We start from the raw sequence: 26,292 nt of genomic DNA, 5'->3' as shown, positions 1-26,292 counted from the left end.
CCTCCTGCTCTAGCTATTGTTCACAATGTGTTCCATGTGTCTATGTTGCGTAGGTACACCCCAGATCCTTCTCTCTCTGTTATTTTACGCATTTTATCTTTCTTCCAACAACCTCCTGTCGACAATTTCCTCTCACCGAAAAGAAAGGATTTCCCTGGCCGATTATCGAAATCCAACAATAGATGGCACCTTTTGAGGCCTTGTATGGGCGAAGGTGTCGGTCTCCAACTTTCTGGGAAGAAGTGGGAAAGCGACAACTATTAGGGCAAAATTAGTCCAACAAACGAATGCAGCAGTGCAAAAGATCAGAGTACGAATTCAGACTACATAGAGCCGACAAAAGAGTTATACCAACACGCGTCGCAAAGCTCTAGAATTTGTTGTTGGCGATCACATCCTTAAGAGTGGCACCCATGAGAGGGGTAATGAGGTTTAGGAAGAAGGACAAGCTGAGCCCAAGATTTATCGGTCCTTTCAACGTCCTGGAGAGAGTTGGTCCTGTGGCGTATCGACTAGCCTTGCCTCCTGCTCTAGCTATTGTTCACAATGTGTTCCATGTGTCTATGTTGCGTAGGTACACCTCAGATCCTTCTCATGTGATTGAGTATGCAAATCTTCCTTTGAGGGATTGTAGCCACAAAAATACAGGAGCTTAGAAACAAGGAGATATGGCTTGTCAAGGTGGTATGGAATACCCATTGCGTTGAGGAAGCAACCTGATAGTTAGAGAGCGAGATGAGGGCCAAGTATCTCATGTTGTTCTGGGATTAGGAACTTTCAGTGATAAAAGTTCTTAGGGGGAAAGATTGTAAGAGAAGTATAACGGACCTTAAGTGAGGAGAGAGAAAGGCCAGTTGTACTACTCTTTTAGGGGGTTAAAAAAAAAAAGAAAATGAAAAGAAAAGAAAAGAGAGGAAAAAGAAAGGAAGAAAAGAAAACCAAAAGAAAGAAGAATAAAAACAGAGGAGGGGTGGAGCGGAGGAGATGAACGATGAGGCTTGAAGCGCTCGTCAACAATGGTGGGGCCGAACGGTTGAGAAAGGGAGAACGCTAACGGGAAGCCCTGATGGTGTGATTTTCATTGCTCCTTTTCAAAAACCCTAATATGTTTCACTGGGTCGGTGTACCTAGGTTATGGTCGAGGGAAGTTGATGAGTCCTCATGAAGAAAAAGAAATGGGGGTGTTGAGAGGAAAGAAAGATCAAGAAGAAGTTGGGAAGAATAGGCCAAAAATCGTGGGGCACGGCCTGACCCAACCCGTTGGACCGACTCGACCCACCTGTACAGAATCGAAAACCCGAATTTTTCTTTTCATTTCACACCATTTGATTCATCTTTATTCTACTCACATATTCCATAATGCCTTATTTATAGGAAAATTCCAATTAGCTTAGTCGAGTGGACACTTGAAGGCTCGATAAAGTTTTAGAAAGTCTACGATTAGGTAAGTAACCATCTGGAGCAAGTTTCTAAGTAATTGCTTGTAGGCGTCGGTTTGGGTTTGTGGGCAAATAATTTAGTACGGTATTTAGGGATGGATAACTTTAGTTCATGGAGGTGGTACTTCGATAATGTGTTTAGTTATACTTTGATTGTCGTTATGGTTATATAGTTTCGTTGGCATGAATGTGAAATTTCTAATAGGCGTCTGGACTGGTATGTTTTTATGTTGAGATAGATGGTTATTACGTGATTTAGTATGGTGACGTGTTGTTGCCGTGATTCTTTGTTAGGCATTGGGCGTGGGGCTTGGGTAGCCCATTGTTCCCTTTGTGAGTTAGACCATTTATTATGTGCTAGTTATCATAAGTTATGAATAATGTAGGCGACAGTATACTGTTTTAGTAGTCACCCACAAGGGATTGAGGAAAATCATAGTATATTACCGTGGTAACCCATCAGAGGTGCTTAGTGGGACGAGCCATGGTCTTTTTATTGATCCAGCCGAGTGGCATAGTGACAGGTAGTTACTGTTCCTAAGACAGGTAGTTTTACTTATTTGAGCCGACAAGGGCGTAAGACAGGTAGTTACTGACCCGGCCTAGCGAGCCATAGTGACAGGTAGTGGCTGATCTTAGGAACAGTTAGACGTTGCCAGACACCACTAGGTCTATGACTAGCGACTATTCAAGCACAAAGTTTAAGATCCCGTGAATAGGGCTAAGTTCAACAAGAGCTTACGAGCAGGTTGCTTACTGAGAATTTGTATATACTCATTCCGTGTTGTTTCTATTTTTCAAGTGAAAAGTAGATTCGGGTCGATGGCGGGAAGGTGTGGAGTTGTGCAGCTTGAGAAGGGGCCCATAGATTGAGTCCTCTCCTCTCATGTCGTTTTAGTTATGATTTTGATGTTTTTGGAAAAACACGCGATATTTTGCAACCGTTTCCTTTTGATGTGACTCTGCAAATTCTCGTTATGCGTTTTGTAGTATTTTTCGATTTTTGAAATGTATATCTGGCAACTTTTAACTTTTAGTCCCCTGTTAAAACAACTAGAAGTATTGAAAGGTTTTTACTCTTGAGTCCACGTGGCATCCGGTGATTCGATGCGTCGAAGACCGATCGTTACAACTTCTTACGTTCCAAGTAGCGTAGTCTAAAAACCTACATCCAATGCTTATTGGGTTCCAAACGATGTAGTCTAAACCCGCATCCAAGGCTTCATGTGTTCCCTGCTATATGGTATGAAAACCTACACCCAAGACTTCCTATGTACCAAGAAGTATAGTTTGAATACCTATGCTCAAGGCATGTTACGTTCCAAGCAGCATAGTCTGAAAATCTACATCTAAGACTTATTATGTTCCAAGGTATGTACTCTGAGTTATGAACATGTTGTACCGTGGGAGGCCTAGAAGTTTATGAGTCTAAGAACCTAGGTCTATGTTTTTTAGTGGTACCTAGTATTCTGCATCGGAGTGGATGTAGAGCTTGTGTGATATTTTCCCTTAGTTCTCGATCTTAAAGCATTCTATAAATTTCTAAGGTTCTTAGTTTCTTGAGGCATACATTCTTGAACTCCACATAACTTATGAACCGACACAACATGCATAAATCATTTAAAATGTCATCAAGTTATAATGTGATATTTAGAAAATTCTAAAAGAGTTGGGATAGTGAGCAAGAGTTACTTGAGGTCTTTTCCTTTAAATTTTCTCTGAACAACTTGAAATCTTTAATATATATTTATATTCTTAGAAATAGGACTCACCAAAAGTAGTAAGTCATTTAGAAAATGTTCGGACATGAAAACATCTCAAAGAGTCCAAGGGACATTTTGACCATTTTACCCTTAATTCTTAGTTTAGCCTCTAAACATGTTCCAATAAATTATCATAAAATAAAACCTATTACAAAGTTTCATTGTATTTGGAGGCCATTTAGGTCTCGAAACAAAGGTAATTTCATAGGGGCATTTTGGTCATTTTTGCATCTTAAACTTGGTTCAAGCTCCAAACATGATCCAATGATTCTCAAAATTAACATAATCCTTAAAAACAATGAAATAAGGTGTCTCATAAGGTTTTGTAACATTTGAAGGTCATTTGGTTCATATTTGGTTTAGCTACTGAATAGAGTCTGATAACCACAAATTTTCATATATAATATTGACATGCCATAATATGATGCATTAAAATGTCATGCACAGCAAATTTTATTTAGTGAATTAGTTTAACGTTATTTGAATCTCGAGCAATTCAATTTATTTAGAGATTTAACTCACGCTTCTGTCTTTGTATCAATACAAAGACAATACGAGTAAATTTATTAGAGGGTTTCGTTGGGGTGCATCTATTAAGTGACTTGAACAACCCAAACTAATCTAGTTAAAAAAATTTATGATCTTGAATGGATTGAGTTCATTCTTTTAACGAACATTGGGTCTATAAAATGATCGAACCCGACTCAATCCAACCAAGCGGACAACAACATACAATTTCTTTCTTTGCAAATTTATTGGTTGATCCACGTAAGCCCAATTCTTATAATATTTGGGGCCCAACGTGCATAACAAGATTTACGGCCCATCCGATCCTTTTCCAGAAAACCCTAAAAAAGCTTACCAGTTACCATCCTCTCCCTTCCTTGTTCATTCGTTTCTCTCATATCCTCAGTTGCCAGTGCCGTTCGCATCACATTTCTTCTTCTCACGCCTCCTACAAATGGTACTTCTTCTATTACCACAATTTTCTTCCCTGCATTTTAATGGCGCTTTTTTTTTTTATCACTCTTGAAATTTCTGTTGAATCCACTTGCTCTGCTGCTTTGTTGTTGCTGATTTGTGTTGGGCGTCATGGCCGAGTTTTGGTTCTACACGATTAACAACTTTTTTTACTCATTCATGCTAGTGATCTCTAAATGTTTGGCAATCTGCTGAGTTTATTTTTAGAGTACTTTGCGAATGTTAAAGATCTCCCAGCAGTTGTGGTGAGTTTTTACTTGGATTTTAGTCTTCATCTTGTTGAATAATGAACTGAGATTCGGGTGCTGGTAAGAATGTGGATGAGATTGCTCGATTCAAGTGTGTGTTCTTCGACCTTGTTATTTTGTTTACTATTTCTTGGTGCAAAAGGTTAAATCTCTTTGCTTCCTTTATACGTTTCTGTTTGAACCAACTGGGAAAGCCTTTTGTGATACATTACTGAATCATTTTGTCCGAGTAGTTCTAAATCTCTATGGCATGTTTGTTATAATAGTGTAGTAGTTGATTGAATACCTGAACTGAGTTGGATTTGTATGTTTGGAGTTGTTGTTGGAGAATAAAGAGTTGATTTTGGGTATGTATATATGGATGGACAGCCGAAGCAAATCCATGAGATAAAGGACTTCCTTCTGACTGCAAGAAGGAAGGATGCGCGGTCAGTTAAAATCAAGAGGAGCAAGGATGTAGTGAAGTTCAAGGTTCGGTGCTCAAAGTACCTTTACACGCTCTGCGTCTTTGACTCTGAGAAGGCTGATAAATTGAAGCAGTCTCTTCCACCAGGTATTCATTCATTCATTCATTCATTCTTTTAGGTTCTTTTCAAATATGTTATGTTGTTGAAGCCTTTTATTTAATTTTATACATACTTTTGGTTTAAACTGCTGTAGGTTTGAGTGTGCAAGATCTTTGAACAAAGTAGTGTGTGTGGTTTTGGGTGATCTTTCTTTGCACAAAATCAATCAGGAGGCTGAAGAGAAAAACGTTTGGCAATAGAACTTTCTTATTTATTTTCAACCATTGAATGAATGTCTTGTTTAGGATTTTTATAGGGACTGCTGGTGTTCTCGGCATTAATAGGACTTACAGTACCTTTTCAAAATGTTCAACCGTCTGAGATCGGTACGTCGTTGATTCCATTCCTTTGCTTCAATTATCATTAGCCCTCTTTTTTTTTGCCCCTTCTGTTCAAACAAAAACGTTATGAAGGTATTCCTTCTCTGTTTGTTTGTTAGATAACCAAACATCATTTTCTGTTCATTCAAAAAGGTTAACTCTTCATATGTAACAAAAGAAAAGCAAACATAAAGAGTCAGTAAAAGTAATTCATCCAATTCCTAATCATACGGAGAGATGTTGCATTCAGAAGTGGATCCGCTTTTGAACATTCATAGAAGCTATTATTGTTTCATTGAAGGTTGTTTCTGCAGAAGAGATGTTGCTTGTTGCTTGTTGCTTGTTGCTTGATAGTATGTTATTAAGTTGTACTTCAAGAAATCGTTGGGATCAATAGCATTTTTTAGAAGGAAAGAAAGAAAAAAAAAACCAAACAGAAAAAACAAAACTGATATATAAATAATATTATAACAAAAGCAGATAAATATTCAAGACTCTACTTGTGCAAAATTCTAATGTTTGCATGAAGTCTAACATATGTATCATCGAACTTTCATTAAAGATAAATTTGTTGTAACATCAACTTAGCTAATCAAGTAAGTAACCTTACATTTGAAATTAGATAGTTGAATGATGTATGATGGTGAATGCTCTGTCCCCTCACACACCATGTTGTTTGTGTTATGTGTATGTGTTCTATGTAATGTGACATATGATGCTATGATCTGTATGCATGTGATAATCATTACGTCATGTTGTAAATGAAAGGAATTACTATGTACTTCATGTTATATATTGTTTCGTAAAGTTATGTGATGGATCATATGATCATTGTCATGTATACACGAAGCATATATGAAATATTTCATGGATGAAAAGAGAAAGGAAATGAGATTAATATTATGTTATGAATGAAAATCATGAAACCTCGTGCTCGTATGTAATCAAGTGCACTAAAATACTTCCACAGTATGTCATGTTAGTACAGACCTGTACTTTTGATATATATGTTCGTCATGATATTATGCGAATTTTTCCTTTTTTGTGACACTCGGTGGCGTGTAATTGCGTTGTGTCCGACCAAGTCAGGCCCAAAAGGTACGTATACGAGCCCGCCTGGTGGGCCCATGTGCGCGTACATGGGCTGTGTGTGAAGGAGTATCATGCATCCAAACAACCCTGCCTCGAATTGAAATGTTACAGTTTTAAAAGATAGGTTCCTAATCATATTATGTGTAATTGCATTATTAACCTTGGGATGACTTAATGAATATTTCTTAAAATACACAAGTTACATACTACCTTAAGCGCCCCTACACGACATGAATGCGAGAATAACCATATAAGTAAAGGATAGTAATGTGCATTTTCATTTTCATGTTAGTAGTTGATAGGTTCTTTATTCATATTTCATGTTAAAATAAACTATGTTATTTACGATTTCTTATCTTAAAGGCAATTTTAAAAGTGTTTATTGTGAATTTTTTACAATTTCTTATTTTAAATGAATGTATTTTAAAAGTGTTTATTATAGTTTTTTTTAATATATCTTTAAAACATGGATGTGTAACATCACTAAGCAAAAAAAAAAAAATAGGGACTTCGAGTTGGTCCAAAAAAATACCCTCATCCCCCGGACCATGTAGACCGTACACCAGACCAAAACTGTCCAACGGCAAACTCATTCGTAGCCTACAGAATTCTGATAAGCAAAAGTAACCTTTCGAAGGTGGGATGTTTGAACAGAAGGGGCAAAAAAGAAAAAAAAAAGTAGGGCTAATGATAATCAAAGTTTGGAATGGACTCAACGACAAACCAATCTCAGACGGTCGAAAATTTGAAAAGGTTCATAGAATAAAAGAAACACAGTCCTATTAATGCCAAGAACACCAGCAGTCCCTATAAAAATTAAGACATTCATTCATTCATTCAATGATTGAAAATAAATAAGAAAAGAAATAGACTGACTACTGCCAAACGTTTTTCTTTTCAGCCTCCTGATTGATTTTGTTCAAAGAAAGGTCACCCACACTACTTTGTTCAAAGATCTTGCACACTCAAACCTACAGCAGTTTAAACCAAAAATATGTATAAAATTAAATAAAAGGCTTCAACAACACAACGTATTTGAAAAGAACCTAAAAGAATGAATGAATGAATGAATGAATGAATGAATACCTGGTGGAAGAGACTGCTTCAATTTATCAGCCTTCTCAGAGTCAAAGACGCAGAGCGTGTAAAGGTACTTTGAGCACCGAACCTTGAACTTCACTACATCCTTGCTCCTCTTGATTTTAACTGACCGCGCATCCTTCCTTCTTGCAGTCAGAAGGAAGTCCTTTATCTCATGGATTTGCTTCGGCTGTCCATCCATATATACATACCCAAAATCAACTCTTTATTCTCCAACAACAACTCCAAACATACAAATCCAACTCAGTTCAGGTATTCAATCAACTACTACACTATTATAACAAACATGCCATAGAGATTTAGAACTACTCGGACAAAATGATTCAGTAATGTATCACAAAAGGCTTTCCCAGTTGGTTCAAACAGAAACGTATAAAGGAAGCAAAGAGATTTAACCTTTTGCACCAAGAAATAGTAAACAAAATAACAAGGTCGAAGAACACACACTTGAATCGAGCAATCTCATCCACATTCTTACCAGCACCCGAATCTCAGTTCATTATTCAACAAGATGAAGACTAAAATCCAAGTAAAAACTCACCACAACTGCTGGGAGATCTTTAACATTCGCAAAGTACTCTAAAAATAAACTCAGCAGATTGCCAAACATTTAGAGATCACTAGCATGAATGAGTAAAACAAGTTGTTAATTGTGTAGAACCAAAACTCGGCCATGATCCCAAACATAAATCAGCAACAACAAAAGCACCAGAGGAAGTGGATTCAACAGAAATTTCAAGTGCGATAAAAAAAAAAAAAAAAAAAAAAAAAAAAAAAAAAAAAAAAAAAAAAAAAANGAAGTACCATTTGTAGAAGCCGTGAGAAGAAGAAATGTGATGCGAACGGCGCTGACAACTGAGGATATGAGAGAAACGAATAAACAAGAGAGGGAGAGGTTGGTGAACTGGTAAGCTCTTTTAGGGTTTTCTGGAAAAGGATCGGATGGGCCGTAATTGTTCTTATGCTGTTGGGCCGTAATTGTTCTTGTGTTGTTTGGGCCGCAAATATTAGAAGAATTGGGCTTACTTACACCAACCAATAATTTGCAAACATTAAATTTTAATAAATGGTATCTTTTTAGGTTTTTTTAGAGTAGCGTTAAAACATAACATATATAATTTATTATTTAATTTGATTATTATATTATTTATCTACCATTAAAAGTTTAAAAAGTTTATAAAACTTCATTAATTCAGTTCATTTATTTAGAATAATTGTTGACATTGATGGCTAAAGAAACTCAACCTAAAATTTAAGACATATTTTTATATTTAATTGGTTAAAACTATTTTAATAATTTGTCTACATAAAAATAAACTAATTAACCATACTAATTATCTAAAATTTAATTAGTATAATAAAATTGTTAAAAGTAATAATTAATATATTATTTGTTTATATAAACTTTTATTTTTAAATATCTTAAAATAAAAAAAGAAAAGAAACCTTCCATTCATAAATGTTGAACTATGCTCAAGTTGGATGAATTGAATTATAAGTCGGATGAGTCCAATCTTAAGTCAATCATACTTAATATGACTTGTTTTTTCCGAATAACAAACTGAGCGAGTACGTGTTGCCCTTCCTAGCAGCTGCTTCAACACGATTCCCACCAATCTACAAGTAAATTTTACATATGCACACAATGAGAATAGGAATCGAGATTATTCAATTTCCGAGAGTAGACTTAATGTTTTGAGCAATACAATTTATGAAAGATCTGAGGCAAAATCAAAACTAATACACGCTGACAAAGATTACGTGGTCACAAATTATGAGATACCAAAATTGTTATGAACTTGAAACCTGAGTATACCTTGTCCATGAGCCAGTAGCCGATTGTTGGCATGTATTGAACCAAATACATAACGGCAAGGACGGGCTACAAGAGTTGAGCAACAAATCAAAATCTAAAAAAATAATAAGTCAAGTGAATTTTGAAAGTGCATCGAAAGGTATTAATTTCCTCGACTTATGGAACATGTCGTATGGCAACACAGATGGTTAAGATCAAGATTTGTGGGTGCATCATTGTAGATAAAGAGGAAAGGAGCTAAAATTTCAAAGAATTTGATGATGAAGGTAAAAGAACACATTTACAAGATCCCCAGTTTGACACCATTTCCCTTGGTATATGTTTAACCAAGGTTCATTAGTCATAAATATCAATGCAATGATAAGCTACCATTCTTTTTTCACGAGCATCAGCTGCAAGACAAGGTTTTCAGACTTCATGCACGTGACTATTTTTTTTTTTAAACATTGTTTTCCAATGGCATTAAAAGGATGATATGGTTTGCATAAAGTAGTTCAACACGTTACTAGTTTCAAAGAAAAACATTAAAAGAACAGGTCTACTTCGAAGCTATTTAATCAACGAGGATAAATACTACCTGATACGTTAGTGAATCATTTAATAACAACTAGATACCTGAGATGATATCCAAACTTCTTTTAGATTATGGCTAGCAGCAATAATTGTCAACTGAGCACATCTTTCTGATGAAAGTCGTTTCTGCAAGAAAGTAGAATTAAGAATACTCAATATAAACTCTCTTTAGCATGTCATAGCTACACAACAAGCAATATAACCCCTAATTAATGGAAAGCAGAAGCGTACGTAGAAGTTCTTTTTTATCAAAATTCCTTACAGGATTAGTATGCAGAACTACCATATAACGTCATCTAGCAGATTATTAACACTGCCCTAACGATTATACATAAAAATGTACAATCTATAACAAAACAAGTTGTTCTAAATCAAATTTAACTATTTTTTTTTGTATCCATGAGTGCATGGGTCAGCTTACTTACACCTTGATTATTCTCCCGGGACAATTGTCTAATCCTACTAGATTTGGTTGTCTAAGAACTCATAGGAAATTAAAAGCTAGGTGGGTGGCCACCATTACTCCAACTCATTCCCTCTATGCGCTTTATTTATTTTGGCGCTTATTGACCATTAGATCAACCCATGGCAGTAAACCAAATTGATCTTCAAATTTATCATATTTGATCCAAGATAAAATAAGATCTACATACCTCAGATGTACCTTTCTTCCCAATGGCTTCAGCACCAGAGCCAGTTGATGTTTCAATTGGTCCAGGACAAACAACGGTCACTCTAATTCCTTTATGGTAGAGCTGAGATTCCCGTTGTAGCAAAATATAAAAAGAAAAATAAATGGTACATGATTATAAAAGAAAAGAAAAAAAAAAACGAAGAGAAAAGGTATAAGATTTTAACCTAATTCTTTAAAAAAAAACTTATGGAACATCATCAATTATAACATCAGGAAAGAGTTCAAAGATCTTTTAAAGGGATTAATTAATGCTACCCCAAATAGAACTAATATTTTTCACATTCAGGAGGCATGAGAGGTGACTTTAGAGCTATCAAGTACATATAAGATTATTATCCAAGTTCTTTTGGACTTAAAAAGTACTTCGCTACGCTATGTTTGGAAGAAAAAACTTTGATGCTTGTTTCATTGCTAATGACATTCACAATGAATGAAAGAGCAAAAAAACAGATATATATATATATATATATATATGAAATAAACATATATATATATACATATATATATATATATATATATGAAATAAACATATATATATATATACATATCTATATATATATATATATATATATATATATATGAAATAAACAAGTCTCACCATGAATGAAGATTCCTTTCTCGAGAGTTTGCCCTAAAATAATAGATTTACATTCACAAGAGGGAGACTTGTAGATTCCTTTCTCGAGAGTTTTCCTCAAGATTTACAAGTCTCCCCTTGGTAATGGCCCCTTGGATATAAATCACATTCAGTATGAGATTATACAGTCCTCTTCTCTTCACTTGAACAGATTTATGGAAAAGTTGAAGGTTCTTAAAGGGATCCTCAAAGGATTGAAGTAGAGAAGCATTTGGAGACACTAGACTTAAAAAATTCAGGAATTCCTTTAAGCCGGATTTCGTCAAGGTAGTTAGGAAGGAAACCTACAAAGGTGGAATGGGTTAAGGAAGGTGAGGGTAATGCTTCATTCTTTCACAGGATGGCTAGTGGCAAAAGAAGTAAGAATACTATTGGTGCTTTGGAAAATGACAGGGTCCAACTTGTTCGAGAAGAGAAAGAGGTGAAGGAGGAGATCCTCTCCTTATTCACTAATCTCTATGACCCTTCCAAAGCCGTTTGTTCATGGTGTGGAGTGGTGCCTCATCACTGGGAGGTGGAGATGAGTTGGTCTCCCCCTCCACATTTAAAGTAATTAGAAAGTGAGTTCTTGAGTAAATCATATGGCTTGAATGGCTTCTCTATAGCCTTTTTTCAGGATAACGGAAGGACTAAAGGAGGATCTAGAGCAAGTCTTCAAAGAATTTCATGAACGACGTATCTTGAGCAGCTCTATGATTGAAATTTATGTTTGCCTTATCCCTAAAAAGAAGAAGGCAAACAAGGTTAAAGATTTCCAATCCTAGACCAGGCCTTGATTGCTAATGAAGTCATACAAGACAAGAAGACGAGGAAGAATGAGGGCGTGCTCTTCAAGAGTGATTTTGAGAAGGCCTACGAACATGTGGACTTGAATGTCCTTGACAAGGTTCTGAATAAGAAAGGGTTTGGGGTGCAGCATTGTCTCCTTCCCCTCCTCTTATTTAAGCCTTCCCCTTGGAAGTAATCCCAACGTAGTCGCTTTTTGGACTCCGGTTGAAGACAAGATTAGAAAGAGGTTGGCCTCTTGGAACATAAGTTTTTTTTTTTCTCAAACGGTGGTAGACTTTTCCGTGTGTAGTTTATTTTTTTTTTCCCTTTTTTGGAGGTGTTTGGTTTTCAGTTGGCTCACCACAGAGACCTGTATGAGATAACCGAGGAGTTCCTTCTCCATCCGCCCTTTTGGAGAGAAGGGTCATTTCTTGTGGCTTGTTGAGGTGTATGCTTTATTGTGGGATCTTTAAGGTCAGAGAAACAATAGTGTTTGGAGGCTTGGAAAGGGACCCAAGTGACCTGTAGTTCCTTACTAGATTTCATGTTTCACTTTGGGCTTCGGTTACAAAGGTTTTTTATTTTTATTTTTATAACTACTCGATAGGCGTTATTTTACAAGATGGGAGGCCCTTTCCTCGGTATCTTCCTTTTTTTGTGGGTCTTTTATTGCATGGTTATTCTTTCATTTGATTCTTAATGAAAGGCTAATTCTCATTTTTAGAAAAACATAACAAAAAAGATATTAATATCAACGTTGAGGATTAATTTATAAGTTAATAATAAAAATTATTAGGCATAAACTAAAATTTTGTTAAATAATAAACCATAGTTTGAGGGAACAATAATGACATTAGATAATAGGAAGATGAATGGAAAAGAAAAACATTTCCCTACTTCCTACATGCAAATGATATTCTTCAAAAACTAACAATTTAGTTTCTAGTTCGGTAGAGTCTAGTCTATTTAAGGAGTTACTCCAAAATGCATGAAAACAACGCCAAGTATAGGAAGGCATGTTCATATTCCTTCATTCACAACAGATAAACACACCCCTACTGTAATCTCAAATATTACCACAAACACATTAGGTTTATCTTACCTCTGATCGTAAAGAATGAAAATAGCCATTCAGAGCATGCTTTGATGCAGAATATACAGCCTGTCCTGGAGCAGGAGTCTTTCCCGCAGCACTGCTCATCTGAAGCAATCCAAAAGGAAACAACAAATTAGCAATCAACAATTTAGACTTACAAGTGAGAGGAAATAAAAGGGAAAAAACAAGATAGACACAGGAAAATAAAATGACGATGGTCCAAATAGTAAATACGGAAAATTCTATAATTACGACAATGTAGCAACAATCACTAACCCTAAAATTAGATTATTGTTCGAAGATAAGAATAAACAGTAATTCTCATGATAAAATTAACTGTCCGAGTGTTAGGTAACAACCTGAAGATCAGACTGACAATAAACATTTGTAGTTATAAATAATAGCATATTCAAGTGACATATCAATTTAAGATACAACAATGACTCTAAAATTAGTAAACAATGGCAAAGCATACTAGTATCAGTGGCTTTCACTTACAACAACAAAATGACCTTGTCCCCGTTGTAACATACGAGGTGTCAGAAGCCGTGTGAGAGAAATGGTCCCCAGAACATTGACATCAAATGTTGTCTGTTTGTAATAAAAAAAATAAAACAGTGAAAACAGAAAGACGTAAGAATTGAGCACAAAATATATAATTAACAAGAGTTGATAAAAGAAATAGAAAGATAACACAAGAAATGGCTATCTCAATAACTGAAGGATGAATAGTCCTGAATATCAAATCAATTAATTTCAATGAACACTCTCGCTCCCATCAACTCTCGATAAAAAACCACTGACGGTTCAGAAACTAAATTGTGCGTCACTTTTTTATTCCTTCATACCTTCATACTTTCCTCAGATACATCCAAAGCTGTACTTTTCTGTAACAATAAACGAACACAGATATCAAAGCATAGAAGGATCGACAAACAAACGTAGACAAATAAAACAGAGCATATGGAGTTTTTGAAACCATGGAATCATTACACTCAATTGTGAGAATTGGATTTGCACAAAAGGTGTAATTGCACAGGTGGATTGGATCGGGTCAATTTCAAGCATTTACTTAGTAGCAATCTGAATTTTGAAGTTTGACTGCAAAACCAATCCGAATAACCGAAAAACCCAACCTGAAGTACACTTCACAGAATTGGTTGAATTGAACGAGGTCATCACTTTTACTGACTACCAGCAAGAAAAAAAGAAAAAGAAAAAGAAAGCAAGGGAGAGAAAATGGACAGAAACACAATGGCTACCTTGTTCATTGATTTTTCTCCATCCAAAATTAAGCAGGAACATAAGAAAAATCCAACAAAAACATCACAATTTGAGCAGAAAAAAACCACAAAGCATAATTTCTATAGGAAAATCAAAGCAACATCATGAACCCACCAGAAAGTTGCCAAAAAATTCATTAGACACACACTTGAGAGTCGATAAGGCTGGAATGTAATGATTGGACGTCTACATCAAGCAAGAACCATTGAGTTGAGGAGAACAAGCTTGGTCAGTGAACTACAAATGTACACACGTTACACACATGGCAGAAAGAAGTAATCACGTATGAAACCCATTGGATGAATTTTTCTTTATGCAGTTTTGTTTTCCGTCTCCATATTATAAGGAGGAGTCTTCCACCTTCATTTCTATTCTTATTTTCTTTGTTTTAGGAGGACAATGCCCCGTGATTGAGTCATGGTTCCATTGATGTAGCAAATGTTGTAAGGACTCCACTTTCATTTCTATTTTTAGTTATTTTCTTTGTTTTATGAGGATGATTGAGTCATCTTCCACCTTCATTTCTATTCTTATTTTCCTTGTTTTAGGAGGCGTGATTGAGTCATGGTTCCATTGATGTAGCAAATGTTGTAAGGACTCCACTTTCATTTCTATTTTTAGTTATTTTCTTTGTTTTATGAGGATGATTGAGTCATGGTTCAATTGATGTAGCAATGGTTGTTATATAACTTGTATAAATAGTCATAAACATCAATGAAGATGGTACCTAGAAAATTTCAACATAGTCTTGACTATGAGACTACTTTAACTCAGAGGTATTAAGGTTCCCCTATTTGAGCCTTACAATTATTCAAAATAGATCGAAAGAAGAATTCTACTTTTCCCCCATACAAACACCGTCTACCTCCACTTACGAGAGACCCATAACTCAATCGCAGACTTGGACCCGTAATAGTCAATCTATGGCATCAGAGATTCAAAATAAATGGTGATGGACAAGAAAAAATTGGTCAGATTGATTGGAGACAAAAATCAAACAGTGAGAGTTCAGCAAGGGGAGAGAAAAGTTAATGGAAAAATGTACAAGCCAAACCAATCGATGGTTGAGATCCAACTCAATAGGTTTGTTGAAGAGAACAAAATTGATGCAAAGATGTAAAGGGAGAAAGAGAGAAAGCAAGCAAGTAGCACAATGACATTAAATGAGCAACTTAGACGGGCAATAAAGATCGGAAAGAGAGCATGATGAAAATTATTCATAGTGAAGGCATGAAAGAGAGAGATCATTTTCAGGTAAAGACAACAATGGTGATATGTGTGTTAAACAGTAGCAGAGAAGGGCTAGGTCCTGTGAATACCAGGGCACGAGGACTGAGGATTGAGATTTTGAGGAACATATCAAACTATATGAGAGCATCAAACCATGCATACATACATCTTTTTTTTTTTTTGGAAAGAATGCATGCATACATAAATGCATACACACTTCACACAACAAGGTTGGGTTTGGTTAAACCAAGGTGTTATCTTCCTCTTGTAGGACAATAATCATCCAAAATTTTGGGTATGGCTGTTCAATTAAGCTCAAGAACCGATCAAGCCAACCCAGCCCATTAATGTTTGTTGTATTGCACCTACATTGATGACATAGGTTATATCCGTCAATGTCCAAGAGGAAATTAAATAACTCAGTGTGGCATAAAGTTTGAACTGTAAGAAAATATAGATGTACAGAACAGTGTTATCAACAACTTCCGAAAAAAGCGCCATGAAAGCACGTCCCCACGAGGTGCATGTCGGCTGTTGCAATGACTCTACGATTTCTTTTCATAAAAAGAAATGTAAAAGTAAGCGATTACTCCTAGTCAATACAATTCCCAACTGATACCAAACAACATAATTAAGTTGCCGCCTCATTTGTTAATAGCTTCAACCTGTATGCATGCTAAGCAGCAAACTCTAATCCATGGCTTATTATTTAAACAGATATGTTGAAATGTATCTAGGTTATTATTTTTTCCCTTCTTGAATTGGTTTGGAGATTCTAGATTAGTCAATTTCATGAAGTATCACATGCTACATTACTAAGGAGATCTATAGAGCAAGAAATTGACATCTGCATGTACAACAAAGCATGGGCTCTTGCCGTTATCTATTAGCATGGAAACTTGTCTGCCGGTAGCCACAGGCTAGTTAAAGAACAGAGTACACATGTTCATGAGAATAACACGAACATCGAAAACTGATGACTGACATTCTCAAACGGTGTTATCATAATATCGTGCAAAGGTATAATGTGAATATCTTTCCCGGCATGTTTCAAAATCATTAAAAATCTTAAGAGGATTAATTAAATTCATGATGCCATTATTCGGGTCAAGTAAATATGTAAAAAATATTAGTCACTTACAGGACGCTCAAAAGCTGCATTATGGATCATATAATCCACACCAGAGCCAGGAAAAAGGGATTCTGCTATCTCTACAGCCTCTTTCAGCTTATTTTCCCCAGATGACAAATCTAAAGGTAAAACTTTCACTTCATTAGGTGCAAATTTACCTGTGACATCAAAAGCTACTTTAGAGAGAAAATTATTGGCGCAATAGGAAACTTCCTTCCGCAAAATTTTACGTAAAAAATGCAAACCAGAGAGCTCGTTCTTCACTCTCTCTAAACCAGCTTCATCCCGTGCAGAAATAATGAGCTTGGCCCCCAAACCAGCAAGTTGTTTTGCAAGAACCTCCCCTGAATTCAACGGAAATTTTGAAGAGATACGAAAAATGCCAAATAAAGACGGACGATGTAGCAGAAGAATCTTGATTTATTAAAGCTCAATATAGTAAAAGGAATTTAAGAACGCAAAATATTGAGCAGAATACCAATTCCGCGGCTAGCACCAGTAATCCAAACGACCTGATTCAGTATAGTTCGAATTAACACAAGAAAAGAATGATCATTAGTTTGATGAAGAATAGTAGTGAAGAAGAACAGAAAACTCGAAATTAGCAGACCTTATCTTCAATTTCCTCTCGCTTGACATGCTTTTTGGACATTAAAGTGAAGTCCCCTAAGAATTTGAACAGAAGCAATTAAGCAGTAGACAGAAAATGAAATTCTCCACATTTCTAACCATTCAACAATAGTGGAATGAAAATTGCAACGATAATTACCATGAGCGGTGGCGAATTTGAACAATAGGAGGAGGAGGAGGAGAAAGAAAGAGACCCAGAAAAAGACGACAGCTAACATTTCTTCACCCCCCTCTCGGTTCGTTCCAAGTGCAATCACAGGGGAGGGCTTTATATACCGTAGAACTAACGTATTTTGTTGGTTAAATTACACAAAATAAATATTAGTAGAATTTTGGTTAATTTGAATGTAACGCAAAGGGGTTATTTTAAATAACAAAACAAAATATAATTAATTATCTAAGCTAAGGTTTATTAAAAGAGCCTCTTATATATTACAATAATGTTCGATAATGAATTTTTTCGTCTTTCAACTTTCTTAACCTCAAACTATCCGAACCTATACGCTTGGAATAATTTAGGAGGTTTAATAAAATCTTGTAAATCCTTTACCAAAGGGAATTTTCATACATAAGTTCTTGTAAAAGAGTTTTAGTCTACCCAATCGAATCGCTAACTAATGTTGCACCTCAGATAAACTTGACCCGATCCAAATTGGTTCTGACAACAACTCGAGGGGAGGGGAGGGGAGGGGAGGGGCGATTGTGTTTAAAATTTTCTATAATTTGAACCCGTATCACTCATTGTTCATTGAGTTTGGCAACAATATCGTGCCTTGGTCGATAGCAGTCGAGCGGTTCTAGCATGGAAGGAGGTTAAGGTACAACTTGACGAATGGTTGGTAAGTAATCAATCCAAAGAAAATCTCTATATCAAATGATAAGCAATCACTATAATGAGAGTAAGATTTTGATTACCTTGTTGATCTAATATCTCAAGGTAAGAATCCTTGTTTGAGATTCGAATCACTCCCCTGGCAACATCAACATTGATCATGTCAAACTTAAATGATTCTGAACATGCAACCTAAAGTACATACAATTGCAAATAAACTTATTGGCTAAAAAAAATATAAACACTTAGCCCTAATAATAAGGAATCACTCCAAAATAAAGTAAATTTCGGATTAACTTATTGATCAAATATCTCAAGACAAAAATATTTCTTTGAGATTCGAATACTTCACAAACAAATTCATCATGTCAACATGCCATCTAAACTACATATAAATGCAAACAAACTTAGCCCCTTAATGAAAGGAAAGCAAAAAATGCTATTTTTACTGCATTTTTCCCATTCTTTTTTACATAAACCCACGTGGCTTCATATAACCTCAAAATTAAAACCTTATGAGTCATTTCAAAAGTTATAACTTTGTAATATTAGCCTTAAAATATATTAAAGGAACATCATAACTCTAAATAATTATCCACCCAAAATTTGTAACTGTAGAAGAATAAACCAAGTTTTTTCTTTGATGTGACCTGAATTGCAACATCTGATAATACGGATAACATTTTCTTCCCATCTTTTTCAAAGTTTATATTGTATGATTGATACCTTGATTTATATCCGTTTGCTCAGTGTTCATAACAAAAGAGAAAATTCGAGCTTGAAAGATCCGTAGAAATCAATAAAAAAAAAAAAAAAAAAAAAAAAAAAAAAANAAAAAAAAAAAAAAAAAAAAATCAATGAGAATAATAGTGATAGTTACATCTAGAACATCTTTGCCAAAGACAAAAATAGCGGTGGTCAAAGAAGAAACTGAACATGACAACGTTGACGCACTTCAATGTATAAACGATTAATTATTGTACATTAGTTTCACATTTTAAATATTTTTACAATTCTAATACATTAAATATTTCGAGGATCGAGACTAAAAAGAAAAAAAAAATAAAAAAAAGATAAAATTTAAATCATCTCGTGGACTACAAATCTTATCTCGAGGTGAACCAACTTTATTTTCTCATATTTATTAAGCTTGCATTGACACAATAGTGAACATTCCGTATCCTGGGTTGAGGTGCGATATCATCATATCTCATAGGACAATGTGACTTCCGACCCTTCCATAAGAAAAACCATAGAATCAACATCTAAGTGGAGTAATCATGTGTGGCTACTAGCTACTCGATCAACCACGTGGTCCCTCACCCCCTCTCAAGGTGGATTTACTGTACAACGAGTATGTTTAGGGGATCCCTGATTGTTTTCACACACAATAATATCATTTGTCTTGAGCTAAACTATTTATGTAGTCCTCCATTCCCTCTCAAGGTTGTTTACGGGCTCTCGACTTGCTTCTACACACAATAGTAGTTCCTCAAGTCAACTACTTATGTAGTCCTTTTATCTCCTCTTAAGAATGGTTTACGAGCTCTCGACCCGCTTCTACACATAGTAGTAACTTCTCAAGTTCATACCGTTCGTGTTGCTAATCGTCTCATAAGCTCTCTTAAACTTTCTTGGGTTTCGTGGAGATCTTAGGTTCTTAATGGCATCTAGGTGGTTTAAATCTCCTCTCACATTTCTAGAATGCTCGGGGCTAGTTAAGTCTCTAGGTGCACTTAAGTCTAGACCTATGATCACTACTCACGATCCTAGAGTTCTCGGTCTACTGGAAACATACTGATCTAGGTCAATGTGTAAATTGCTCCAGCTTTAACGCTCTAATCTTAATTTAGTTATCTCATGCAGGCTTTTTTAGGGAGATATTCCTATCGATCACCTCGAGCATAGAATCATATTCTAAACATTCATGCAAACTCAATGGGGAGATAACATCCATCAATCACCGAGAGCATAGATCACAACATCTTATCCTCCTCTCTAACACGGTGGAAAACATTAAAATAGGCATACAACTTAAGTTTTCATCCTAAGGGCATTTCTGTAATTTTTTACAACATACCTAACATTCTCATCCAAATTGCCCTTTTAAAATCATAAAGATACATATTCTAACAATCTAAGGTAAGATATGCTCACATGCTGGCAGGTCCTAACGATCCTTATAAGGATTACTTGAAACATGTCTAAATAGGCACTTACATGAATGACACGTGCCTTCTAAAAATTTACTAGTAGGTCGTAATTCATGTAATATTAAGGCCATTATAAAAATGGAACAAAAAATAGTTGACGAAATGAATCTCACTATACATGCTTACATGCCTCCACCCGCTTGTAGATCTCAATAAAGAGACAAATTAATTAAGAGACTTTATGAAAATCGTAAGTTGCTGATAATTTAGATGTATGATTGAGCCTGTGTCATGTTTGAGAGAAAATGTTTTAGAAAACGTGAGCGAGGAAATGTGTTGAAAATAATTTGTAAAAATGTAATGTTTATAGTCTAAAAGAAAATAAGCAACAACCACAACTTTGATAGCATATAACCGAGTAGGAAGAATTGACGATGAGTCGCATCCCCTTATAGTATATTTTGGGGCATTTTAGCCTTGGTTGGTGACATGCTTTTGGTGAACGGTCATACACCCCCGTATTGACATGACAGAAATAGTAAAGACCTAAGTACACATCCAAGCAAGCAAAAGAGGTTTGAAATGCAAGTGTGGCCGTGAACAACAAGTATAGGACAAGCATGACTGAGACATTCGACATGTGGCCACATGTAACACACCTTGGACAAGCATGACTATGACATCCTCCCCCACTTAATTGGTTGATGGTGATTCTTCACGAACTCAGCGATGTAGGATGAGACTGATTTTTAGGCTCTTGATGTGCTTCCTACTAATCTCTATATTAAGGAGTTTCTTCCAATTTGCTAGGAAATATTGAAAATCACTTCTCAATTTGTCGACTCTTCGTGTGGCATGAAGTCGTACCACCTTTTTGTGTCATGTGTCTTCTTGATCAGGATAGTAACGTTTCAAGTTACTGACATGAACAACATGGCTTGTCTGCATCCATCGGACTAATTGGATTCTTTATGACGTGTCTTTTCGACTTTCTGAATAATTTCGACTGGTCCATAGTATTTTCCCACTAGTCATTGGTTCTTGCTACTTTGGAATCGAAGTTGGTCTAACCTCAGCTTGATCAAAACTTTTTCTCCATGTTGGATTTGTCGTGGCCGACACTTTCAACCGATTCTTTTCTTCATTTGTCCATATAGTCTTCTTGAGCAAACATGACTTACTTTGGATGTTTGTGTAATACCCCATGTAACGTTAAGAGTTTTAGTTATGTACTTGCTTGAGCTGCTCCAGGAGCTACTATGTAATCATCTTCTATTGTTGACAATTATACTGTTGGTTGTCTTTTGCTACTCCAAGAAATTGATGTCGAATTGAGCTTGAACAGATACCTGGTGCTTGATATTCGGGTGTCATGATATCCTGCATAATCAGCATCACAATATCCAACTAGCTTGCAGTCTTCACTTCTTTTGTACAAAAGTACATAGTTGATTGTACCTTTGACATATCTTAAGAACCGTCGAGCCGCATCCAAATTAAACTTCTTCGAACTTTGCATATAATGACTCATGACTCATATTGCATTCTCAAATTTCTTCGGTTGGTTCATGTAAATCTCCAAGTCCAAATCTTCGTGTAAGATAGCATTCTTCACAACCACCTCCCATAATTTCCAATCCTTACTTACTGGAAATGCTAGCAGGACCTGTACGATAATAATTTTTGCCACGGGACTAAATGTTTCGTCATAGTCTAGTCCATAATGTTGAGAGAACCTCCAAGCTACATGTTGAACTTTGTATCTCTCGATTGATCTATCCGGGGCACACTTCATTTTGTAAATCCACTTGCAAGAGACGAATTTAACATCGTCTAGTCTTGGTACTAGTTTGCAGGTTTAAATATGCTCCAAGGCTATAATTTCTTCCTCCATTGCTTGCCGCCAAGCCGTATTTTGTGATGCTTCTTCATGTCTCTTGCTCTTTAACTTCGTCTTCTATAATAGTGTATTGACATACTTTTGATTTGACATTTGGATTCTTTTTTACCATCTAAGTTGCTGAGATGTCATTTCTTTTTCACCGAGTTTACTTGATTGAGTCACTTATTTCTCACAAAAGTTACTTGGATCTTTAGGCACATCAACACTCAAATGTGTATAGTTTGCTCACCCGTCTTCAGTGGTAGAATTTTTTCATTGTTGTCCAAGTCTGGTAATACTTTCTTCTCCGAGGGCCACACTACTTTCATTACGCCACTTTGATCGTCATGTGGTTTGTGTTGGAATATCGAGCATGCGGCCTATTTATAGTTTATTCAATTGTTATAGATAGTAAAACTATATATAAAAAATGGTCATATATAGTAAACAACTATTTAGAGTATAAAGGAGTAGAAAAATTTAAGGTAGATATTTATACATAGTAAACTAAAACCATATATGTGCCCGTCTTTGAAGATGTACTTTATTCATTCTCTGTCTTCTCTCACATAAAGTCATTAATATAAACCTTTAGCCCATATTCTTTCTTGCATTTTTTCTCTATCCTTTTCTTTGTGTTCATCTAGATCGAGTGTTTGCATTGTTGTGCGATCCTAACAGTTTGAGTATTCTAAATCAATGATCCAGTTATTCTCGTAATCGATATGTTCTCCCATCATCGCCATGAGCGCTAGCTCGTCTTCTTCTATAGCACATAATACCTCTACATCCCATTCATCCTCCATCTTCTTTTTTGAGGTTGCCACATTGCTTTCAAAAGACTTTTTCGTGGACTAACAATCCGTGGACTTGGGATCCTTCTTCCCACAACGGTAGCAAATACCTTCAAATCTCTTCCCTTGAAAACTCTTGTTGTTGTTCTTTTAAGCTCTCTAAGATTGTGCAGTTTCTTGGTGATTTCTTCCTTTGTCACCATTTTTGTATTCATGTGGCTTATTGCTCTGACTTTTATGTGTGTAGAGCACTTCTTCTTCACTCTTCAGCGTGATGCCTCCCATTTTCTTAGCCATGGCTTCTTGGCTGGCTAGCAAATTTTCAAACTCAACAAGTGATGGTTGAGCAGGCCATCCTTGCACAATAATAACGAAACTTCTATATTCTAGTCACAATCCGTGGATAATGATCCTCTTCATTCGAGCTTCTCCAATCACAGACTTCGGGTCTAGTTCAGTAATCTCTCGATAGATCGACTTTACCTATGAAAGTACTGAGCAATCTTCATGTCACGTTGTGAAATTGATAATAGCTTGTTCTTCAGAAATTGTAGCCTCGTATCGTTATTCTTTGAGAACAGCATCACGAATGTGTCTCATGCATCTTTTGGTGTCTTGTCATCCCAAATGTGCTCTAACATCTCTTCTCGATTGTCGTCTTCAAGGCAAACATTGATTTATCTGCTTTGATTCTCTATTTGCGCAAAGCGCCATTAGAATCCTCCTCTGGCGGCATAGTTTCACTCCCACCAACGACCTCCCAAAGGTCCTGTCTTTGTAAATAGAACATCATGCATGTTACCCACATATTATAGTTGTTGCTGTTGAGTTTCTTAATTCATCCGGATTTGGAAGTTAGGCCATCGTGTTAGTTATACCTCAGTAATACCAAACAAGCTTTTTCGACACAAAATTTGTAGAGTCACGGATTACTCACGACACAAAGAAATTCACTCAGTAATAATCTCAAGAAATTGTTTCTGATGTGAAAGATTAGACAGAGCTGCAACGACATAGCATACTAAGAACTTCAAGAGATCAGATAATCTATACCAACCTCACTCTAATACTAGATTGTTGAACACAACTCTTTGTAGACAACTCTTTGTAGGAAACACTCACACTTTTTATTAACACCAATCAAGAAGAGATTACAACACACGTTGTAGAAAGTACTACAATCTGTTGTACTTGAGATTTCTTGGGATGAAAATTACTACAATCTATTGTGCTTTAGATTTCTTGGGATGAAAATTGTGGTAGGTGGAAAAGTATTTATAAGAAGCGAGACAATTTATTCCCAAAATAACTTCTTTTCTTAAAATACTTAGTTATCTATATACAGTATTTTACTAAAATACAATCATTTTCCTAAAATGATAATAGTCTCTTTAACCCTATTGGACTAGTGATATTTATTTGGAAGGAGATAGACTGTGTCATGGGTAGTTGGCATCAGGCTTGATTTCACAAACGCTGCCCACATTCTTGCTTCTAGCTTAAGGTATGTGATTACCATTGTTCTCATTCCCACTTCGAATTTTTTTTGCACTGCACCGTCCATGTCTAAGCCTATCGTTTGCAGGGATTCGTTTAGCTAGATGTCCGATGAGGCCATCAACATCTCGTTCCTATCACATTAGTAAATGTTTGTAGGGTGAATCGATCATTGATGGATTTTACATCAAATTTCATTCACTCCACTAAGACGGAAGACTTCTCATCAAAGACTCATCACTGTTGGTAGGTATGTTGTGGGATGCTTAGGAGATAGAATCCTTTTGAGATGAGGGTCATGCGGTCATTCAGAAAAGTTGTTTTCTCGTTTTAGTCTTTTATGAAATTCACTAAAGATGTACTAAGAGTAAAATAAGGAAGAACAAACATGTAGTCATGTCTATAAGACCTCAGAATCTGAACCCTCTCGTGAAAATCTTAATGGAGACACTTAAATCATTAGGTGAAAAAACTAAGCTACTTTCAAAGCTTCTTCGAGCATGAACATGTGCATGCATATGTTTTGATTGGCCTTGGAACTAAGCTTCTTCGAGCGTGTGCATGAGTATGTTTTACTTTCAAACCCTAGTATTCATTGCTGATTAAAACCGTTTCTATATCTTAAACTGTATCCATTTGCCTTGTTATTCAAAATTATAATTTCAAGACATGCAAATATATTATCTCACATACTTATCTATTCTTTTAGAATACACCATTTAATTTACATATTCGTTTCATTCTCAAAAAGGGTAAGGTTTAAAGTTATAGAATTATTACTTTAGATTTTTAAATTTTTAATTGAGGACCAGGGGTGGTTGACAACAATATAAGTAACAAATAAATTGTGTCATAATTTTATTAACATGTGTGGTCCCATGGTCTAGTGGTTAGGACATTGGACTCTGAATCCAGTAACCCGAGTTCAAATTTTTTTTCTTAAATGGTATAAAAAATTCAAAATCTTTGTTATTGAAACTGAGCCACCTAACGATTCAATAATTGAAATCATCTAGTTAAGTTGGCAAGGTCATCAACAAAGAGTAAAAAATTCAAAATCTTTGTTATTGAAACTGAGCCACCTAACGATTCAATAATTGAAATCATCTAGTTAAGTTGGCAAGGTCATCAACAAAGAGGATAAAATTCAAAATCTTTGTTATTGAAACTGAGCCACCTAACGATTCAATAATTGAAATCATCTAGTTAAGTTGGCAAGGTCATCAACAAAGAGGATTTATTGGCACGACGTATTTGAGAGATTTAAGCTAAGAGTGCCCAAATCCTATTCAACCAATCTCACCCGCCATTAACGCCTTAAAGGGAATACGATGAAGGTTTTTCATGAGAGAGTCGAGGTCTGAGAAAGTCTATGACATGTTGTCGAAAGAGAGAAATGTGTCCCTTGAGGATTTTTCCTTTAGCATTTAGGAAAGGAAAAGAAGAAGTTTATTGAAAGAAATGTGGGTTAATAAGGTTTAGAACTCTCCAACAAATAGACAGAATATAGGATGTTGTCTCTCCTCTTCTTTCTTGAAACTCTCTCTATAACTTTCATTAAGGATGGAGAGGGGAAGGCCACTGTGTACGGGTGAGATAAGAATAGAATTGGAAAAGAGGAGAAGAAATGATGTGGAAAAGGAAGACAAAGGGGAAAGAATATTGTCGTGGAAAAGAAAGAAAAAATGATACGGATTAATTTTTTTATTTTTGATTGTTTTTTTTTTTTTTTTTACAAATAGTTTAACGACTATTCAGTCTTTT

General features: G+C 35.7%; 3 protein-coding genes across 6 annotated transcripts; 1 reads left to right on the top strand and 2 right to left on the bottom strand.

Annotated features, from left to right (window-relative positions):
* Positions 1-4,035: 4,035 nt before the first annotated feature.
* LOC111804942 (60S ribosomal protein L38) lies at positions 4,036-5,461 on the top strand. Of its 2 annotated transcripts, XM_023689780.1 has the most exons (3): positions 4,036-4,166; positions 4,801-4,984; positions 5,092-5,461. In XM_023689780.1, the coding sequence occupies exons 1-3, from the start codon at positions 4,164-4,166 to the stop codon at positions 5,112-5,114; spliced, it is 210 nt and encodes a 69-aa protein (XP_023545548.1). In that variant the 5' UTR covers positions 4,036-4,163; the 3' UTR covers positions 5,115-5,461. The 2 variants fall into 2 exon arrangements, with proteins under 2 accessions (XP_023545548.1, XP_023545547.1); XM_023689779.1 differs by lacking the exon at positions 4,036-4,166 and having other exon boundaries at positions 4,774-4,984.
* Positions 5,462-7,080: 1,619 nt separating this feature from the next.
* Positions 7,081-8,447, bottom strand: LOC111805013 (60S ribosomal protein L38). 2 transcript variants are annotated; one of them, XM_023689871.1, is made up of 3 exons: positions 8,315-8,447; positions 7,496-7,679; positions 7,098-7,380 (listed from the first exon to the last, which is right to left on the bottom strand). In XM_023689871.1, exons 1-3 carry the CDS (start codon positions 8,315-8,317, stop codon positions 7,358-7,360), a joined length of 210 nt encoding a protein of 69 aa, XP_023545639.1. In that variant the 5' UTR covers positions 8,318-8,447; the 3' UTR covers positions 7,098-7,357. The 2 variants fall into 2 exon arrangements, with proteins under 2 accessions (XP_023545638.1, XP_023545639.1); XM_023689870.1 differs by lacking the exon at positions 8,315-8,447 and having other exon boundaries at positions 7,081-7,380; positions 7,496-7,706.
* A 491-nt stretch (positions 8,448-8,938) lies between these two features.
* On the bottom strand, positions 8,939-17,622 carry LOC111805610 (dehydrogenase/reductase SDR family member 7). 2 transcript variants are annotated; one of them, XM_023690739.1, is made up of 13 exons: positions 17,510-17,622; positions 17,351-17,406; positions 17,219-17,252; positions 16,986-17,084; positions 16,750-16,898; positions 14,493-14,564; positions 13,943-13,981; positions 13,593-13,685; positions 13,101-13,199; positions 10,553-10,654; positions 9,942-10,025; positions 9,327-9,392; positions 8,939-9,127 (listed from the first exon to the last, which is right to left on the bottom strand). In XM_023690739.1, exons 1-13 carry the CDS (start codon positions 17,586-17,588, stop codon positions 9,041-9,043), a joined length of 1,059 nt encoding a protein of 352 aa, XP_023546507.1. In that variant the 5' UTR covers positions 17,589-17,622; the 3' UTR covers positions 8,939-9,040. The 2 variants fall into 2 exon arrangements, with proteins under 2 accessions (XP_023546507.1, XP_023546508.1); XM_023690740.1 differs by lacking the exon at positions 14,493-14,564.
* Positions 17,623-26,292: the final 8,670 nt, after the last annotated feature.

Source organism: Cucurbita pepo, chromosome LG11 (assembly GCF_002806865.2).
Source record: "Cucurbita pepo subsp. pepo cultivar mu-cu-16 chromosome LG11, ASM280686v2, whole genome shotgun sequence".
Lineage (NCBI taxonomy): Eukaryota > Viridiplantae > Streptophyta > Magnoliopsida > Cucurbitales > Cucurbitaceae > Cucurbita > Cucurbita pepo.
This window is presented reverse-complemented; position numbering and strand designations above follow the sequence as displayed.

Bases quoted from the DNA above. Each gene is read 5' to 3' on its own strand.
- LOC111804942 (XM_023689779.1), top strand. From the start codon at position 4,789: ATGGATGGACAGCCGAAGCAAATCCATGAGATAAAGGACTTCCTTCTG. The intron at 4,985-5,091 runs GTATTCATTCAT...AAACTGCTGTAG, and splicing joins GAAGCAGTCTCTTCCACCAG to GTTTGAGTGTGCAAGATCTT.
- LOC111805013 (XM_023689870.1), bottom strand. From the start codon at position 7,691: ATGGATGGACAGCCGAAGCAAATCCATGAGATAAAGGACTTCCTTCTG. The intron at 7,381-7,495 runs GTATTCATTCAT...AAACTGCTGTAG, and splicing joins GAAGCAGTCTCTTCCACCAG to GTTTGAGTGTGCAAGATCTT.
- LOC111805610 (XM_023690739.1), bottom strand. From the start codon at position 17,588: ATGTTAGCTGTCGTCTTTTTCTGGGTCTCTTTCTTTCTCCTCCTCCTC. The intron at 16,899-16,985 runs GTTTGCATTTTT...TTGATGTCACAG, and splicing joins AGTGAAGAACGAGCTCTCTG to GTAAATTTGCACCTAATGAA. The intron at 13,982-14,492 runs GTGGGTTCATGA...TTATTGTTACAG, and splicing joins AATTTTTTGGCAACTTTCTG to AAAAGTACAGCTTTGGATGT.